We start from the raw sequence: 20,455 nt of genomic DNA on the forward strand, positions 1-20,455 counted from the left end.
ATTTCAAGTTTAGATCAAAGTAATAATTAGCTACATAAAAAATAATATTTAACACTTAGTCTAGATCAAATACATACATAGACACATAGGCTTACCACTGGTGTGATAAGCCCATATGTATGTGTGTCTATTTGGAGTCAAGTACCAAAGGCATGAAATGTTTCAAACACACCAAATATTCCACAAATATTTTTCCTAAATATTCTGTGTTGAAATGGGGGTTTATCAATATGGACGTCATACAATATGGTAATTAATGATTTTAGACAAAGTACATTGTAGTTGCATACAAAACTGAAAGCAAATAATGGAAAACAACAATAAAGATTGATTAGAGAGAGTTTAGATTACTCACTAAAGTAATTCTAAAAAAGAAAAACGTAAAAATTTTTAAAAACCAAGCAAAATGTCCCAGTTGCTGCACAGTTGCTGTTTTCTTTTTTATTTATAGAGTTTTCTGTAAAAGCTGAAGAATTAAAACAAATATTTTCAAAAATTATACTAAATGTGAAATTAGAAATTAAACTATCCAAATAAGAGCACTGCAGTAAGAAAACTAAAGTTTGCTTTTTCCTACTAAGAATGAGCAAGAGTGCAGAGAAGGAGTCAATTCACTATTGCCAGCTCTGAGCTCTGTTGAGCTGACAGTTTTAAATTTCCCTCAGGACAGATCTGCACTAACTGAAACCAAATATATCAAAGTTTATTTATATTTAATGTAATTAGTAAAAATTATTTAAAAGGAAAAATGATTGAAAATACCTTAAGTTATGCAATAGGCTATATTAAGGAATCAGGATAACTTATATAGTATATTACCTGACATACAATATAATGAAGGTTGGATTTATTCAGCTCTTTTTCCAATATATTTTGAGTTGAATAAAGATTTGAAATGTGCAAGCCACATAACATCTCTGCTAATAGTTATATATTAGTGGTGCAATATATTTATTACTGTTAGACATTGTCTTGGTATGAAATGTAACACTGCTATCTTTTTTTTTTTTTTTTTTTTTAAGTAGATTATTTATATTATTGATTAGTATTTTAGATTTATAATAACCTTGTAATACATCTTGCATATGTGTATGTTTGCTTCCCTGTAGTTATATAGAGGAGAGAGCAGAGAGGAGTCTGGCTTAACATTAAACTTGGACTAATCTAGCAATTCTAATGTCCACTACTTAAACCCTAGCAGTGGCATGCAGTCCATGGAAGATGTGGAAGATCCACTTCTCTTGTATTTTCTAAAATATAAATACATATTGTGCGATTATTTTCATATATCTTTGTTTTTGTCAATGTATTTATTTAGAATTAAAATAAACTTTATTTTTGTCATTTCCAGTATTTGTTTATAATTTTTATGGAAACGCTGCTTCCCTATCATCAAATGTCACTGTACCTAGATATGTTGCTTTCAAAAAGAGGTGATAACATATATTATGCTTGTAATATTAAATATTTTTGTTATTACAGGATGTAACACAATTTTTCAGATATTTGTTGTTTAAAACTTTCCTAAAAATAATAAATACTAGTAAATTTGCTTGTAGTATGATGGTTTTTATGGTGTTTAGTAAAGTTAAACTAAATGAAACAACTACTAAGCATAATATTTTATTGAATAAAAATTTATTGTGCATAACAAAACTTCTTTAAAAGCAATAGTTTTGGTAGATATATTGTTTATATCATCATGTGTAATTTTTACTTCTATGAAAAATATTATTGGTTGAACTCAATGCAATCTTAAAGCAGTTACTCGGATTAGTTTTATTAATGGCTTGTTTAAAATTCTTTACAGTTCTTTCAGGCCAGCAACTTAGTGTAAAAAGAAAGACAACAGCATCTTTTTGGACATTCACTAAAATGTAAAAGTTTTTATAAATATAAATGCTACAAATGCTTTATATTTTTTTAATGAAAAATATGTATTAGATGATTAATTAAAGATACAAATTATATGACACAAGAGATTTATTAATAGACTGTGACTGTGACTGTACTATTTGTCATGTGATCAATTGAAAATTGCTGAAATTATTAATAATTTGATCAACTCAAAATTTTTTAAATTTCTATGGTTTTCTGCACATCTAGAGGTCAGAGGTTTAATTTGAGACCCATTTGTTTCTTGATCTATGGAAAGTGAGTGAACTAAGTGACTTGGTTTGCACTTAAGTATACAGATGCTTCATTATTGCAAAAGATAAAATTATTTAAATGCTTGTTTTTAGGAGTTATATATAAAGTAGGTTCTATAATATTTTAAAGAGCAGGCTTTAAATCACTTCAATAATAATATTTTGCCTTTTCTGTCTTAAAGCATATTTATTTTTTGGGTTAATGTTACCTATGGTAGTGAACATGGCGGCTCATCTCTGAAACAGTGGGGACGCATGTTCTAACCTAACCTAACCTATTCTAATAAATTACCATAATTATTGCCAATCAAATTATTAGAATAGGTTAGGTTAGAATGTGCGTCCCCACTGTTTCAGAGATGAGTTGCCATGTTCGCTACCATAGGTAACATTAACCATTTTTTGTAACTATTTTTTTAGAATTTTTTCCATATTAAGTTTTAAGAATTTTATTAATGTAATGAAAATTGCCATCTGGCTTATTTAAAACAATGAATAAATGAACTTTGGTGTTGATATCTATAAAAGGTTATTTATTCATTATTATTGAAGTATCATCATTAGTTAATTGTCTGTTATATTTCTTTCAGCTCTTTATAAACCATCTGAAATATATTAAAAAATGAAAGTTTCTTAGTATAGAAAGATTTATATAAGAATATTTTAATTAAATCATTAAAGAAAGAAGTGTAAAATTAATGATAGATTTGATTTTCTTTTACAGAGCAATGACTGAAACAGATGAAAATATTTCATCTCTTGATTTGAATGAAAGAAATAGTAAGTATCTTTGTTTCTTATGAAATATATTTAATAATTTAAAAACAAAAAGAAATAATATTTTCTTAATAAAAATAATGTGCAACTAAAATAACCATTTTATATTTACTCTTAAAATATATTTTAATAATTTACATTATTCATAATTTACTGACAAAATATATTTTTTGAGGTTTCTTTTTGCATACTGTCTTCGATATTTGAAACTAATGACTGTATTTACTATAAAATTCTGCATCTAAAATTTAAATATTTTAATAGCTAAACAACAGTAAAATGTATTTTTAATAATTATAGGACATTTATCAATCTTTCAGTTTATCTTTATAGTGTCAATGTAGCTGAAGATTACCTGAAAAGTTGAAAAAATAGTTATATATTTATTTAAAATATTTTTTGTTTCTGTTTGAATTTTACATAGTATATAATTTGTTTGTAGTGACAAATTAATAATTTGAATAAAATATGAAAATTACAATAATGAACTAACATTATTTAAATGATTAAATTTAAACATAAAATTATACATAATTTAAAATATATCATGGTTGCTGCCATATCCCCAGAATAAAACAAGTCAAGAACACAAATTTTATCTATTAAGGATATTACAAAACATTTTCAGTTTAGCACTTGTTTAAGCACTAACATTTTCAAATTTCTTTGCTGCCAATTGTTGAAAATACAAAAACAAGATTGCAGTTCTCTTTGATGGACATTTCTGAGAAATATCAGCACGATGCTTTTCAGAATTTTTTTGCTAATGCTCATAGCTATCTCTATGCAAATCAGATAATGTGGTGTGAAATCACTTACACTTTTATAACCATGGATAAGTGAATTTGTGGGGTGTATATATATTTTTTATTTTACAGGTTCAGACAATATCAGAATATCAAATATGCCTATAACTACAAGTGTGTTAGTAATGAATCAAGAAGTTGGAGTTTTAACTTCTGAAAATATGCCTGATTTAAACCATCCTGTAAAAGTTCTTGCAATAAACAATGATTATTTGGTAACAAGACTGAAAAATGAAGATATAGAAGATGCTGACAATAATTCATTTCTTACATTTTCTAATAATTTAAATTCAAATGTAGCAATATGTAACAATGAATTATCAGATATAGAGCATAATCCAAAACGTAAAAAAATATCTACAGAAAATTGCTTAACCAATGAAGCATTAAAGGTAAGTGACATTAAATTATTTACATATAAATTTTGTTGTTAATATAATATTTTCTGTCATGAAATATTAAAAGTACAATACTTATTTAAAATTCCATTTACGTTTATTACTAAAGGTTTTTACATGATATCAACTAAATAAATTAAATATAATACCTAATTTAATGGAGACATCATTCTTTGTAAATCATTTTTACAATTAAATTGTCTGCGCAAAATAAAATCTTAATGCATAATTCTAAATAGAATATCTACTATTAAATTTTAAAACTAATACTAAAACAAACTTTAAATGCTATAATTTTCTATTTTATTGGAGACATTTAGACTACAATCCTTAATCTCGAGAATTTTGGTCTTTCAGCCAATCATCAGAGATAGAAATCATTGAAGAAAGGTATGTAACACTGAATTCAAATACTGGCTTTCAAATTTATATTGCTCCAATCTAATAGCAGCTTCTCAAGCAGATGTTTCAATGTTAGATAATGTTCTGCTGGACAGAGTATATGATGGAAATTTTTTAAAATTTGTATTTAAGTTTTAATGTTTGAGGAGTAGCATTAGTCTATGTGGTTAGAATTGTGTTTGTTCTCAAAATATGTTTGATTGATTTTGATAAAACTTTGCCATTTTCCATTAATTGCAATGAGGAATCCAAAAATGTAATAAAAAATGGGAGCATGTGCCTTTTTTTTTGAGATATAAGGTTGTAGCATGAGTGTATGCAACAAAGCAATATTGCATGAATCATGCATGATGTTCCACAGTTGCTAGCTAGCATGCCTTCTATGGGCTTATAGAATTGAGTTCAATCTTAGAAAATAATGGGCCGATTTTGATAAAACTTTCCATTTTTCATTAATTGCAAGGAGGAACCCAAAAATGTAATGAGAGTCCATTTAAATGTAAATAGTAGGAGTTCATGATTTCATTTTCGATATACAGGGATATTAGGCCTAAAGTGACAATGTCCATGTTCTCTGAAACAACTGAGCACATGTAACGGAATTTGGGCCTAGGGGTCAAAAATAAAATTAGCATTGTGTGGTCATAATGAAAAATAAGCATGAAAAATGAACAAAACACAAAAACAAGGCAATCAATAGGAATTGCTTTGTTCTTGGATTGCATTTCCATGTCAGCAAGTGCAAGGATCGTCTCTCCCATGGCCGGCAATTACAAGAAAACCATTTTTGTGGTGGCAAGTACAAAGTTTACTTGTCCACACCTGTCAGGTATAAGGATTGCCTCTTCTATGCTTCAAGGATCACTTCTTTCTTTCCAGCTTCATCTCAATTCTATCACAATGTGAGAAAGTCACATGATGTTATAATTGTGTTCATTTTTATTAAAATTTTTAAAGTTAACTGTTGTATTTTTTATAACTTTTATCTTTCAGATTTATTTGTAATAAAATATTTTGTATCACACATATCTCTCTAATTTATCAGTCTCTTACAATTCATTTTCAAGTGGGCTTGTAAATCATTCATAGAAAGTTAGAAATTATGATAATTAAAAGAATTGTTTACAAAAGAAACACCTCTTTATTTGATACATTAAAGAAGAGAAAGAGAGGAGAACAATAGAAGAGAGAATGAAATTTTATATAGTGCCAATAGACGAAAATTGAGAAAAAGATGTATGTTACATAGTTGCAATAAAAAAAGGAACTTGACGACCAGGTCAAATGAACTTAGAGAGGATTACAAGAAAGGGAATATGATGACAGCAATAGAATATGCATTAATGTGAAGTGGAGAGAAGTGAGAATTTTAGAAGAGGTGAAAGGAGAAAACAATGTATACTGAAAAATGTGAATATGTAAAAAAGGATATGGAGCCAACAGTAGCTAATATTAGAAATGAAAATTCCTTGTACCTATTTGGAGATGGATAATAATAAATCAGTTAAATTGGCATTCTCCAAACTTTTTGGACTACTGTCTGCTTTTAATGCACGTGTTTCTTTAGAATCCACCATAAAATCAGTCAAAAATTGAAATCAAAAACATTGAAAAATAAATTTTAATAAAATATTTTTGACTTAAGCATGCATTTTATAAATTAAAAAATATTTTCTAAAAAGTATCTTAAAGTACTTTATTAATTAATATAAAATCTTCTGTCTCAAAACTGATTGTACAATGAATTTATTTGAAGATCAATAATAAATATTTTTGTTTCAAAATGAAACCAAAAAAAAATTTGTTCCTGTTTTCCAATGATTCTACTGATCTCTTGCCTTCCAGTGAGTCTTTTAGCACTCTCTTTGAGAATAACTGGATTAGATTAATCTAGAGTAGTGGTCCGGCAACTGATGAGAAAATTTGGGTGGTCCATGGAGAAATTTGGACATTGATCAACTGTAGGTTATGCAAAGTATTATGAAAGAAATGCAAAATGCTTAGTTGCGTTTTTTTCACTCATTGGAGGTTTTTTTCGAATCTAAAACCAAATACAAAGTGACTGTTATCAATAAATAATGAACAATAAACAATATTGTGAGTGTGATTGTCATCATTCATGGAAAAGTGCTAAGAACCCATAAACTTATTTCAAACAATCAGCAATGAATTTTAGGCTTGCTTGCATTAATTTGCTATAATTAAACATGGGAGTTTCATATTAATATAGTAAAATTGAACTTTTATGATCATTATTCTACAGATTTTGTATCATTTAAAAAAATTCCCGACAGTGGTCTGCGGGATTCAAAATTGTGAGTTTAGTGGTCCATGAGGTCAGAAAGGTTGCCAACCACTGATCTAGAGTGTGAGAGATTACAGTACATTTTATTATAAATGGATAAAAAAGGTAAAAACTGTAAACAAATATGGCAGTTAACTAAAAAGTTTATGAAAATAAATATTAAAATAGATTATCAGATATAGATAAAACAATTTTTTTTTAAATGAATTTTTAAATTAAAGAATTGTTTCATCTATCTTTCTGACAGAGAGAGTGATATTGAAGCATCTGCCTGAGAAGCTGATATTAGAATGTAGCAATATAAATTAGAAAGCTAATAATAATCAATTCAGTACTATGAATCTTTTTTCCAATAATTTCTTTCTCTAATGATGATCTGAAATACTTTGGGTTATGAACATTTCAGACTGGTGACTGTTGCTCCACTGAATGGCACTACTCAGTTGCATCCACTCATCATCTCATTGAAATCTATGTATTTTGAAGATATACTTTTAGATAGGCATTAATGGTGTGCATTTATAGCTGGGAGTCAGTGTTCTCTGTCACAAGTTGTGGTCGTTCTTAGCCTAGAACTTTTCACGCAGAAGCCTTTCAGTTGCTACATCAAACAATTAATCCAAGTTTTATTAGGTGATTTTGAAAAAGCTACCAGCTGGAAATGTGAAGGGTTATGCATTTTGTCACTGGTCAGTTGGTATTTTTGTTTGGATGTGCTACTTTTCAATATTTTTTGAATTTGTAAACTCAAAAGTAGTAGAAACTATCATCTCATTTATTTTTTAGTTTTTATATTTTTAATTTTTGATATTCAAAAAATGAATTTATATAACAAAATCTATAAATGTTTATAAAAATTGCACCAAGATAGTTGAAAAGACCATTTTTAAAATCCTCATACCTCGTATATCACAGTGCATAGACCCAACATATTCAGGACAGACACACCACAAAAAATTTCTGGGGTTTTTTGACTCTTCTAGATTTGATCTCTGGCAACCCCAGAGCAGTAGGCTGTCATTTAACCACTCAGCTTTCCAGCTGTCTACTAATATATATTATGAAGAAATATAAAATTTAAATATTATTTAGTTGATAAAATTTTTTCATCTAAAACTAATCTTTAAATTTGAAATAATACTATTTATTAAGAAAAATAATATAAATATCTTAAATACAAAGTTATGGTACTACAGTATAAAAGTGGTGAGTTTTATGTGGGCACATCCCTTTCACATGGACTTAATGGTGTGTCTGAGATGCTAGTACACATGAATGTGAGTGGAAAGACAGGTGGATTGTCTGAAAGCACCTTAAAGCTGATGATCTAAATATCTGCATTAAAACAGAAAACAATAGACTCAAATTTTCAAGTTATGTCATTATTATTTTATCAGGACTTTGGCTGAATTTCTGTTGGATTTAATATACTAAATACTTTCAAAAGAAGTGTTTTACATGAATAATTCATACTTTTTATAAATTTTTACACACTATTTTATTTTGATAATGTATTCTAAAAGATATTATTTTTTTACCATAAGAAATATTTGATTTAGTGATAATGCAACAAAAATGCATTGTAAAATCATAAAAATTTGATTTAAAAGAAAATATTGCTTTTAATTAATAATATAACAACTATAAAATAGACCATTTTGTTTAATTATTGTTGTAGGTAGACATTCTACAATAATGACATTTGATAATAAAACAGGAATATTTCCATATCTTAATTCTTTGCACTCTTTAGGTGCTGCTATGGCAACATTGATAATATAGCATACAATTCCATTGGTGCCAACATCAGTTACTTACATAAACAAGTCCACTGTTGCTGCTATAGCAATGTGCTTAGCATATATTATAAATCTACAGACAACACTATGGGTACATTGTCTATGAAATGCAAGTGCACTGGTGTCACAAAGGCAATATCAATAGTAAACATCACAGTTTTGCTGGTGCCACTACACAGATTGTCTATGGCTATGATGAATGTACAAATTTAGTTTGACATTGCATACAATGAATTCAGTGTAATATTGACTTATTTGTATTTATCTTAACATCATAAATCAGTGTGATTATTGTAACCGTACCTAACAGTATAACTTTTGTATAAGTCAGTAAAGAATGAAAACAGGTACCTAACGGTACCTGTTTTCATTCTTTGACTTATACAAAAGTTTTCATTTATTGACTTATACAAAAGTTTATCAAAAATTAGTACTAGTTATTTGTAATACCCTTAAGACTGTAAATAATTGTTTAACACAAATCAGAATTAATTTCATGGGATTTTTCAAAAATATTTTAAATTTATTCTACTGAGTTTTGTTTTATTTCATAGTATGTGTATAGGAAAAAAATCAAGAAAAAACGTTTGCAAGTTTTATGAAGTTTTTATTCTAGTAACATTAGTATAACTTGTTTCTTTATAAAGATAAATTTTCAGTTGGATGTGCATCTAATTCACTATAAGGTTTAATAGGTCTTATGTGAATTTGTATAAATAATATATCATTATATGTATACATTTATAACTGTTATTTTTATGAAATATATGATTTAATTTTACAGAAAATTCTGGCACCTATTCAACAAGCAATTATCCAAAGACTGGAGAATATAGAAAGAAAAGTAGAGAATGTTAATTCAAGATGCCAATGTTTAGAAGAAAAAGTTGAAAGTGTTGTTTGTCAAATTAGGGAAAATGGTTATAGTAATCGATTTACTTTATCAGCTAGTAAGGGAAGGTCAGTATAAATAATTATTTGGATAATAATAATAAAAAAACTATGAATAAAATTAATATTGGTATATGCTTCAGTGAAATAACAAGATCTGTCCAGTAAATTCCTGAATATTTTAAATAAAAAATTTTTCGTTTTCTTTAAAAGCTATCTGGCCTTGTCATTTTCAAAAGAGTCCCCTTCACTTTAAACACAGCTCTTCCAAGATTTCCTCCATCTTTCAAACATTTCTGGAATGCTTCATTTGGGATACTGTGTAACTTATAACTTATAAGAGAAAACAGAACATTTTCTGGCTCAATAGACATGTCTGATGACAAGAAAGAACGAGAAGTGTACCACATTCCATTGCAGGACGAATGATTTAATAGATGTATAACATACATCAGATCCACATACAGATCACTAGAGGCTAGAATATGGGACCACAAATATGATGTGTCCAAGGGGAAATATAATAATGCACTAGCCCATTATGCTACCAAACCCAGGGTTTCTCCTTGTTGGGATGAAGCTACTCTTTTACACAGGGCTTTTGACAAACACGACTTACGTACGTTGGAGACTCTTGAAATTTATATAGCAGGCATGAAGGGCAGTTGCATTAACTCCAACTATATTCCGGTTCCACAATTGTGGAAGTATTATTTACAATGCCACAAAGCATAACAATAATTTTTGATGTGTATCATCATCCTATGTGTTGCCCAATGACAATATTTCGCATCCACCTACCGCCAGGCAATGAGAGCATAAAGAAGAAAGTCAGATGGATGTGTTTGAACAGGGCCATAAAGACGACCAAAAAATTAGTATTTTCCAGTCTAGCGAAACTAATACAAGTTGAAAACATATTATTCCAACAGGACCCCCGCCTTTTGGAGATGGAAAATAATAGAATCATAAACATGGCCGATAGACTTCGAATGAATCTAAGAAAGCGGTACAGCAAGAAACTGAATTGGATTTTAAGGTTCCAAATCCCTAAAGACCAAAGACAACATCAATGCCCGTACGTTGTGTGGGATAATTTACAAATCCCTGGATTTGTCAAGGATATTCTCAAGTTTGGGCCAACATTCGCACCGACACGTCCTAATGCAGAAACTTTCACATCCACGATACCGGATTTAGAGCTATTGATAAGAGGCCTCACCGACACGCAGAAAGAATACTACAGATGGGTAGCCACACTCAAAATTAAAAACAACAGGAGTTCCAAGGAACTTCTAGTTCTGAGAGAAAATATCAAACGCACGGTTAGATGGGCACGTCTGAACAAGGTCACGATCACCAGAGCAGACAAAACCAAGAACATAGTAATCATGAAAAGGGAAACATACGAGAAAGGGCTGAAGGAATACATAGACGCAACTCAATGCAATCAGGTTGGAAGTAACTGGGTAGAAAAACTACATTCACGAGTTAAGAGATTGTCGTGCTCGAAATTGGCCAAGAAGCTAGAACTAAAGAACATCACAATGGATACCCCGGACGTACCCAAATTATTTGCGTTCGCGAAAACGCACAAAGAAGGCCAACAGTTTCGTCCGGTTGTGGATAAAACCAAGGCTCCCACCCGTAAGTTGGAAAAAGCGATTCACAACATAATTGTTCCACACATGAGCGGATATCAGTTCACCATCTCTAATCCGGAAGAATTAATCATTCAGTTGAAACAGATCACCTCCCCAGCTTACATAACGGTGCTGGATTTTAAATCGTTGTATCCTTCCATCAAGATACCACCGTGCTTTTGCGCACTTCGAGACTTCCTGTTTACGAAAGTAAATGACACAGCCCTCACCAGAATGTGTTGGAATTAGCGCACCTCATGTGTTACGGGTCGGTGTTTCAATTTAAAAATGTAACATACACACAATCGCGGGGTGTCCCGATGGGAAGTCCACTGTCAGGGGACTTGTGTGAGTTGGTGGTGAGACAACTCGAATCCAAAACACTCCCGGGATTCACCAACGATATCCTACTATACAGACGTTATATAGATGACGTCATCATCGTATGGAAGACAACACCGAACTTGGCGCAATTCGTAGAAAAGATGAATGATAACACGTATGGTCTGTCAATCGAAGTTGAGCAACATAGTGATACCAATGTGCATTTTTTGGATGTGGATATCAGGATTGACTCGCACAACATCCATACCTCTGTGTATCGCAAACAATGTGCAAGCCCCACATACATCCCGAGTGACTCATGCGACCCGATCCAATACAAAATAGCAGCATTTAGATCATTGGTCAGACGGGCATACACGCACTCTTCCACTCAACAAGCGCTTAAGAAAGAGTTGAAACATATTGAGAAGATTGCGGATATACACGGCTACCGCAACATTATTCCAAGAATGGCGGAACGCCAAAGAGCACGAATGAGCCAAAACGCACCTGCAGTGGCACAAACTAACAACCAAAATACGGAGGTGGAGAGAATACCCATCACATATAACCCGACCTTGAAATCCGTATACGCGTCTATCGCAAGGAGACGTAAGGTCACCGTTGCTTATAGGAGAGGCCCAACCATTTACACTTTGTTACGTAACGGAAAGGACCCATCGGACCCGAATAGAATGGCAGGCGTATACCGAATCCCGATAAAGGACGAGAGATTTAATAGGGATCTGATCTACATAGGATCAACGAAACGCTCTATGGAAGTCAGGGTTAAAGAACATGAGGCGGATATAAGATACAACAGAGCTACCACGTCGCTTGCAGTGTACGCTTCTGAACCGGGCATTAATGTGGACTTCGCGGGGGCCACGCTAATAACTAAAACGACTCGGATGGAACATCTCAAATGGCTGGAAGCGATAGAGATACATAAAGCGCAAACTAAAACAACATGCATTAATTCACGCGACGAGATAACTCTTTCGCTTGCTTGGCAAACTTTATTACAAGAGGATGCATAAAGATTTATTTGGGTCCGATAACACATGAAATCATGTGACCCAAAGATAAAAAAGAATAAAAAGATTAAAAAGAATATGATACAGTACGACAAGGAGCACGACAGATATAGCGCATGCGCGATGGTCATCGCGCTTTCGAACTATCTTCATTTGAATTTGTTCTTAAAAGATCGGAACGCAGTTTTTTAAAAATAATAGAATCCAGCAGTTAACCTGAAGAAGGACACGGAAGGCGTTCCAGAAAACGTTCGTTGAATTGAAGTTATTTATTTCACACCGGTCAATAGGCACAAGTGAGTTCGATTTATATTTTGATGTGTGATTATGCATTTATCTTTATGAAATGTAAAGAAAACAATTTCCTTATCGAACATCATTTATATGTTAAAACATCGGGTTAACTTTTACAACACCATATATTATATTATTATTAATTTATTTATAGCTTTATTTAAAAAATAATTTATTTATATGTTGTAATACATAACAATCTTTGTTTTGAACATTGTTTAAACATTTAAAATATTGGAACACAGCTATGTTTGAAAGCTAAAACTTTTCAAAGGATAGAACTGTTTTTTCTGTTTTGTGCATTCTTTCCTGACAAGGACCTCTGAAAGACGGCCGAAAACATTTGAACATTAAAGTTTATTTGTTCATTATATGCTGGAATTTGCATTTAGGTGTTAAGTTGTTTGTTTAGTATACAGTTACAGTTTGTGTGTCAGTTTTTTATGTATGACATATGTATTAATAGCTATTATTATTATTTTGTGAATTTCATGCTCAGCTGATACTGTGCCAAGTGCTCTGCCAGACTAAAATTAAGGCATAGCTATTGAAACAAGTGTAACATTAAGCTGTGTTGTTAGTACAGTAGAGCGTCGATAAGTGGAACCAATTGGGGACTGGGGTCCTTCCAGTTAATGATTTGTTCCAGTTTCCGACTTTGTACGAAAAAATACATTAACCTGTCCGATGTTCAAATTTTTCTCCGTTGCGTATTGCTTCCTGTTGAACTTTTCTCCGTTGCGTGTTGCTTCGCGTTGAATTTTCGTCGATTTTAAGCCTAACGAAAATTTTTATAATAATCATCAAGGCTATCGTATCGTTAAAAATTATTTCTGCATTTTGTATAAACAAAATAAATATATTGAAGAATATAAAAAACATGAAAATTGTACTTTAGAAGTAAATTTAGTATCAAAAACATTCGATTCAGCACGACACAGTCCGACTGAAAATCGTTCCACTTATCGACGCTCTACTGTATATGTATCAACCTCTAGAAACTTTCTAACAATGGGACGTGTTCGATATTGCAGCTTTCTGTAGTGTGTGTATATGTTTTTATTATGGTTTAACATTTCTAGACTTTCGTATAGTTATGTGGTATAACACCAGTAGAAGAGAGGACAACAAGTACATTAAATATCTTATTCATCCTCCCTATCTGTCTTATTTCTTGCACAAGTGTACTTGTTGATTTTTTATGTTAGTGTTTGGAACAGAGATGTTTATTACATAAGTGATCTTACTGTGTTTGTTAATAACAGTGATTATTATTATTATTTTAATTATTTATGAAGATGTATGGTTTTAAATGTGCAATTAATTTGTAGATTTTATATAATAATAAAAAAATTTTGTGATATTTCAGGACAGGAACAATAATAATAGGTGTACCACCCTCAAATCAAACAGGTATAAATTAGTATTTTTATGATATTTTAATTTAATTTTATTACTTAATTTAAATGTTTAAATTTATAAGATTTAATCACTGTAAAAAATAGTTTTTATAAATTAAATGTAGCAATGAATATTTATGATTAATATAAACTTTAAACAGTTTGATGTACATTTAAGTAGTCCCTATCTAAATTCTTCAGTATAAGTTTCCAAAGATATACTGGGTATTGAAAGAAGTATCAGTAAAAATGGAATTAAAAAAATATATATTTTTAATATACATAGTATAGTAGACTCTCAATAACTCAAAGTTGAAGAGATAGAGAAAAAATTTTGACTTTAAATTTTAGTTATGGAAACTACCATTATTTTAATGAATTGTAACAATATAAACAGTTTAGTTAGATTTAAATACATTACATTTTAATATATATATATATATATACACACAAAATATCAAAGTATTAGAGGAAAAGTTATGTATTATACTGTTACATGAGATTGTTGTCAATAATTTTTGCTTATTGCTTAACAATATTTTTGATGTAGTCAGTTGTTTTTAAAGCATTGCTTTTAAAGCATTTTTTAAAATGACTGATGCAGTTTCTAGAAAGCTTCTAAAAACTAAGAGCTTTTTTGGCTTCTGTAGTTGTAAGAGTGGCAGGATATTTGTCCTTGACAATATTTGTTTCTACCTCATCTTCATTGCTTTTTTCTTATACTTAGCTCTACTTCAGCAATGAAATCATTTTCAGATAAGTCTTCAGACAGCTAGATCATTGTCAATGTTGACAAAATTTTTGAATGACACATTTTATCACTCATTGCTGTACTGAGACCAGTCCAGTCTTCTTTGATATAATTTATGGATTTTTCTAGAAGTTCTGATTTGTTTGGTTCAACAACAAATTATTAATCAAACTGCTGTTGTAAAGTAATTTGCAATTCTGCTTCATAAAACTTCATTGCAAGCTTTGTTAATCATTTGCATTTCAGCTAGTAGGTTTACTCACACACAAAAATTGTCATATATAATTTGTCGTATAAGTTATACCATTAAAATTTTTTTACTGTTGTTAGTTATTATATTAATTATATTTAAATTAAATGAGAAACTTTTTCACATTTTCAGAATATCTAGTAGAAAAATGTTGCATATTTGTAAGATAAAAAAAATGGTCTTATAACTATAGTTCAGAAATGTTTCCAAAAAGTGTTAGTTTGATTCATTTTATGATCTTTTCATATAATTAAGAATCAATTGCATTAAGTAAAAAGATTTTTAGGATAGCTTTCATAAGTTAGAAAATAGCAAAGTTTGATTATACTCATATCTTTACATAGAAAGTAACAATCTTTTATCTTAGAACACTTACATAAGAATCATATACAAGTATTTGATTCTTATACAATGAAGGTAATAGTGCTTCTTATATAATCTCTAGAATTTTTGGATGTAATTAGTCTCAATAGAAGAATGAATTTGGCTTTGATACAGTTCATTTTGTGATTTTCTGACTACAGAAATTCTAGTATATTTTTTTAATTTGGCAGTTTATTTTTAAACCAATTAGCACATTCACATTGATGAGTACATAATTTTATATTTAGAATTGTTAATTTTTAAATAACTTTGCTTTTACAACAAATTTAAAGTAATGTTTTTGAAATAATGAGAAAGAAATGAATATACACTATGATAAACTGTTTTTTTAATGTTAATTTCATGCAATGAAATAATTTTTAATATTTAAAGTTTATTTGTTATATATTTATATTTAGTAATTATTTATTTTATTTTAGAAACAGTTTCAAGAAATACATCAAGTCCTTCAGTAGGATCGAATGTTCAACTTATAACATTAAACTCAGCAGGTAAGTTTCCTGTATGAAAGATTTGTTAAAGTTTCCAAAGCCTTAAATTTAATCCAATTTGAGCATCTGCTTCAAGAAATTTATATATTCTTTAAAGAATGTCAAATTTAAAGTATGTTTTATTTCCAGATTATCTGGCAGTTGATTAAAATGTGATTGCAGGAAAATGAAAACATTAATCTTGTTTTATATGAATAATATACTAAATTTCTCATGATTATTCCATAATTATATAATTACAGTAGAGCATTGTTTATCCGAAACATTTCAGAACTGGGGTTGTTCAGATAACTGATCATGTACGAAAAAATATATTAACATATCCCATGTTGAAATTTTTCTCCATTGCTTGTCACTTTGCATTGAATTTTCATTGATGTTAAGCCTAACAAATATTTTTTTAAAATAATAATCATGGCTATTGTATAGTTAAAAATTATTTCTTTATTTTGCAAAAAACAAAATAAATATATTGAAAAATATAAAAACAAAAAAAATTATATTTCGGAAGTTAATCTAGTATCAAAAACGTTCCAATTCAGCACGACACACAACCTGACACAGTCTTCAGAAAAAACACCACACAAAAACAAGCAAAGCTCACCACTCATGATGGGGGGAAAAAGCCTCGTTCAAATACTGGCACGTCCTTAAGTACCTTCTCGTGGTTGTGCCAGTATTGCCAGCTAAAACACGCACACCAACAAAAATAATATTGGAATAGCCCAAGACATAGCCAAATATTGCAATGCCACAGCACTAGCGGAAATTTGAATTTGCTGACTGGAATGCTTTTGTTTAACTGATGTTTCGGTTGATTGGTATTTGGATAATCGATGCTCTACTGTAAATAGTATGCATTTATTTAAAAAACATGTTTAAATTTAAAACAAGAATACATTTGATATTGCTATTAGCATGACATTAGTTAAGAATTTTATTTTTCCTATTTATTTTAAAATAAAATAGGGAATATATTTAAAAATTTTACAGATGTCTTGTGTAAAAATAAAGTAACTATATGTTTTTATAATAATACACAATATAGTAATTATAATATAAAATTAAATTTTTGTTTTCTATAGGAAAAATATATATATATTTAAATGTATCATTTTAATATACAGGAACTGAAGCATAAGTTCATTTCCTGTAGTTTATTGTAATGATTTAGATTGTGAGCTGATTTAAAGATCAGCTCACAATCTAAATCATTACAATATTTAGTTTTCTTTTAGAAGGATTTTCAATATTTCAAATTGTTATATACACAACTTTAGTGTGATATCAGATCAGCAACTTTATTATATTCTGAATTATTATTATAGTCAAATTATATTCTGAAAATAAGCTGGTTAATTAGACTTTAAGTTGTAATTAAGGGAGGAGGTGATATATTTGAAATGTGTGTACCAGGAAACATTTTTTTACTTAAAACAACTTTCACAATCAGAGCACTTCAGAAACTGGATTAAAAATCTTTATTAATTTTCAGATACATTTGGACATTCAAAGTTTATAGAAAAAAGAATTAACAGGATTCTTATATACAATATATTAAATATAACATAAACTTTTATATAATATTACTAATATAATTTTACTTTTATGTTTATTGATGAGAAAATTTTAAATTATTTTACTCATTAAGCAACTTTTAAACAAATCTGCATGTTAACAAACTTTTAAAAAATATATTCATTTTCTTTTTTTAAAATATAAATAGTGGAAATTAAATATTTAAATTATACTCTAAACGTTTCTAATTTAAAGGCAAAAATGACATTTTTTCATATCACATCTTTAATTTGATTTTCTATAATAAACATACAGTAGAGCATCGATTATCTGACTTAATTGGGGACTGGGGTTGGTCGGATAACTGAAAAGTATGAAAAAATACATTATTAGTATAGTGTATTAGGCCTGGTTTAAATACTAGCCTCCCTTTCATGGTCGAGCCAGTGCTGCCAGCTAAAACATGCAAAAATTTAACAAAAATAATATTAAAGTAGCCAAGACATAACCAAATATTGTAGCACCACATCAGTAGCAGACATTTGAATTTGCCAACTAGAACGCGGTCGGTTTATCGGGGGTCGGATAATCGATGCTCTACTGTACAAGAAAGTGGGGGGTTCTCTGTTAATGTATTACTGCATTTTAAATTATAATGGAATGCCATTACAAAATACAAAAATAAACAAGAATCATTTTTCTGGAAAATTTACATGATTGAGCTAGAAATATGTTTACAATATCAAAATTAACTTTAATAAAGTTTTACATTAAATATATCTATAAAATTAATAATCTTTTATTTAAATTTACCAATTTTTCTTTTCATACAAATGTTTTTTCTTAAATTCTCTTTACAAAAACTATTCAACTCAAAATGACTTAAGACTTAAAAACTTTCTAAAAATATTTTGTTATTTTTCTTATAATATTTCATTCCAAACTGTAGTTAAATTCAAATCGTTACTTATATTGATTACCTTATCCAAATTTGTTTATAAATATGTTCAAATAATTTTCCATTATATGAATTTGTTTCATAAACAAGTATTGTAAGAGAATTATTATTTTATACCACACAAATTTTGTGTGACACGCTGAAAAACTTGCGATTGACATTATTGTAAACAAAAGCTGCTTGATAGTCTTTTCCTCTTGAATATCCTGTTTTTTCCGTATATGTAACAGGATTATATGGAAACTATATACTATGCCGTATTGTTCTAAAAGGCTACTCTCCTGTTTATTTTTATTGTTGTTATTTATTTTTTTTTCATAAAAGTATATTTTTTATCTTATTACCAAAATTTAGTATAATCAAAATTTTAAAATCAGTAAATTTAGATTTAATAAATTCAAACAAACCTTTTATTTGAGGGATTTGTATAAATTTGAAATTATTCGTTTGGATTTTTTATATCTTTATTAGTACAATCATTTAACAACATAGTGAAATAAAATTATTCAGAATTATCTGTTTTTTTTTTCTTCTTTTAGCTCAATTTCAAATCTTGTAGACTTCTATTATAAAACATGATTTTTTTTAAATTAAAGTCCTTTTAACTATAAATATTAACTCTAGAAATAATTGAAGAATAAACTTTTTTATTTTAATAAACAGTTTCATATCAGTATTTTTGATATTTTCATTTAGCTGATTATCCAAATGGTTCGTGGTTAGGCGATCCTGAAAATCCTGAAATGAGGGTCCGATGTCATATTGTTCCAAGGTACAATTAATTTTTTCTTTATAAATATATATATTATAAACATTAAACTGAAATGTTGATGTTTGAGATTGTCAATAAAACAATTTTTAATGTTTGGAAAAGCATGTTTAGTTGTTAATTATTTAAAAAATGCAACATGGGTAAGTGTATTGGTTAATATTACATCTTTTTACTTTTTAAAAGTAATCTTACTTTCATTATAACAAAAAAAAAATGATTTTGATGATAAAAAAAATGTTAAAAGAAGAAACAATTTAAAATCTTTTCCTTGTTCTCTCATAAAATAAAAATTACTGCTATTTAAGTACTGGTTAATGAAAATTCATAAAATGATTTTCATTGGCCAAAATTCTATTATTTGGTCTGATTACGAGTTTCAAAAACAATGCAGTTCTTTATTTTTAGTTCAGCATTATCTTTGTTTTTATGCAATGAGAATCAGTTCTAAATCAAAATCATCTTTTCAATAAATAATAATAATATGTATATGTTTTAAAAAATAAATATCTACAGAAATGTTACATTTCTCATTACTCTTCATTAATTGCATGAAAATTATATCTATGTTAATTTAGGAAGTTTATTAAATGCTTGATGTTTAAAAATTTAATATGATTTAGAAATTTGATTTAATATTTCATAGAAATTTATATAATTCATTTTGACATTTAGTGATCTTGAAAACGTCAATAAAAGCTGCACAAGTCCAGAAAAATTAGCACTGACATTATTAGATTATTTATTTGATCGAGAAACTCAAGCCTGTTCTAATATTTCTGGAACTGGAAAGCATGGGAAAAAGCAGTTGGATCCATTAAAAATTTATGGAATTAGGTGTAAGTTATTAAGATTAAATTTTTTTAAATCAAACTTACTGACGAAAAAGTTACACACAAAGAAGGCAGCATTGAAATCAAATGAAACTTTATTAGTATGAATGTAATGACAATGGTAATAAATGATTACAATATCATAACAAAAGAATAATTTTCTATTGTTTACAATAATGCTACAGTTTAAAGGAGCTTTTAGTACCTTGTAGGGCTTTCCTCTTTCCTCTGAATACATGTGGCAATATGGTCAGGATGGAGACATACAGGCATCT

At 28.9% G+C, this 20,455-nt stretch overlaps 1 protein-coding gene across 2 annotated transcripts in view; it reads left to right on the forward strand.

Moving 5' to 3' along the window:
- The window catches only part of LOC136982919 (protein BANP-like), a 36,285-nt gene that overhangs the window by 7,839 nt on the left and 7,991 nt on the right, over window positions 1-20,455 (forward strand). The window contains exons 1-8 of one of the 2 annotated variants that reach the window (XM_067279490.1): window positions 2,576-2,678; window positions 2,877-2,930; window positions 3,806-4,125; window positions 9,422-9,597; window positions 14,196-14,239; window positions 16,031-16,102; window positions 19,275-19,350; window positions 20,023-20,186. In XM_067279490.1, coding sequence (XP_067135591.1) covers window positions 2,879-2,930; window positions 3,806-4,125; window positions 9,422-9,597; window positions 14,196-14,239; window positions 16,031-16,102; window positions 19,275-19,350; window positions 20,023-20,186 — 904 coding nt within the window. In that variant the 5' untranslated portion in view covers window positions 2,576-2,678; window positions 2,877-2,878. Of the gene's footprint in view, window positions 1-2,575; window positions 2,679-2,876; window positions 2,931-3,805; window positions 4,126-9,421; window positions 9,598-14,195; window positions 14,240-16,030; window positions 16,103-19,274; window positions 19,351-20,022; window positions 20,187-20,455 lie in introns of those variants that run through there. The other variant, XM_067279489.1, reaches the window with a different exon arrangement.

The sequence above is a fragment of the Centruroides vittatus genome, unplaced genomic scaffold (assembly GCF_030686945.1).
Source record: "Centruroides vittatus isolate TY-2023 unplaced genomic scaffold, ASM3068694v2 contig_874, whole genome shotgun sequence".
Classification (NCBI taxonomy): Eukaryota; Metazoa; Arthropoda; class Arachnida; order Scorpiones; family Buthidae; genus Centruroides; species Centruroides vittatus.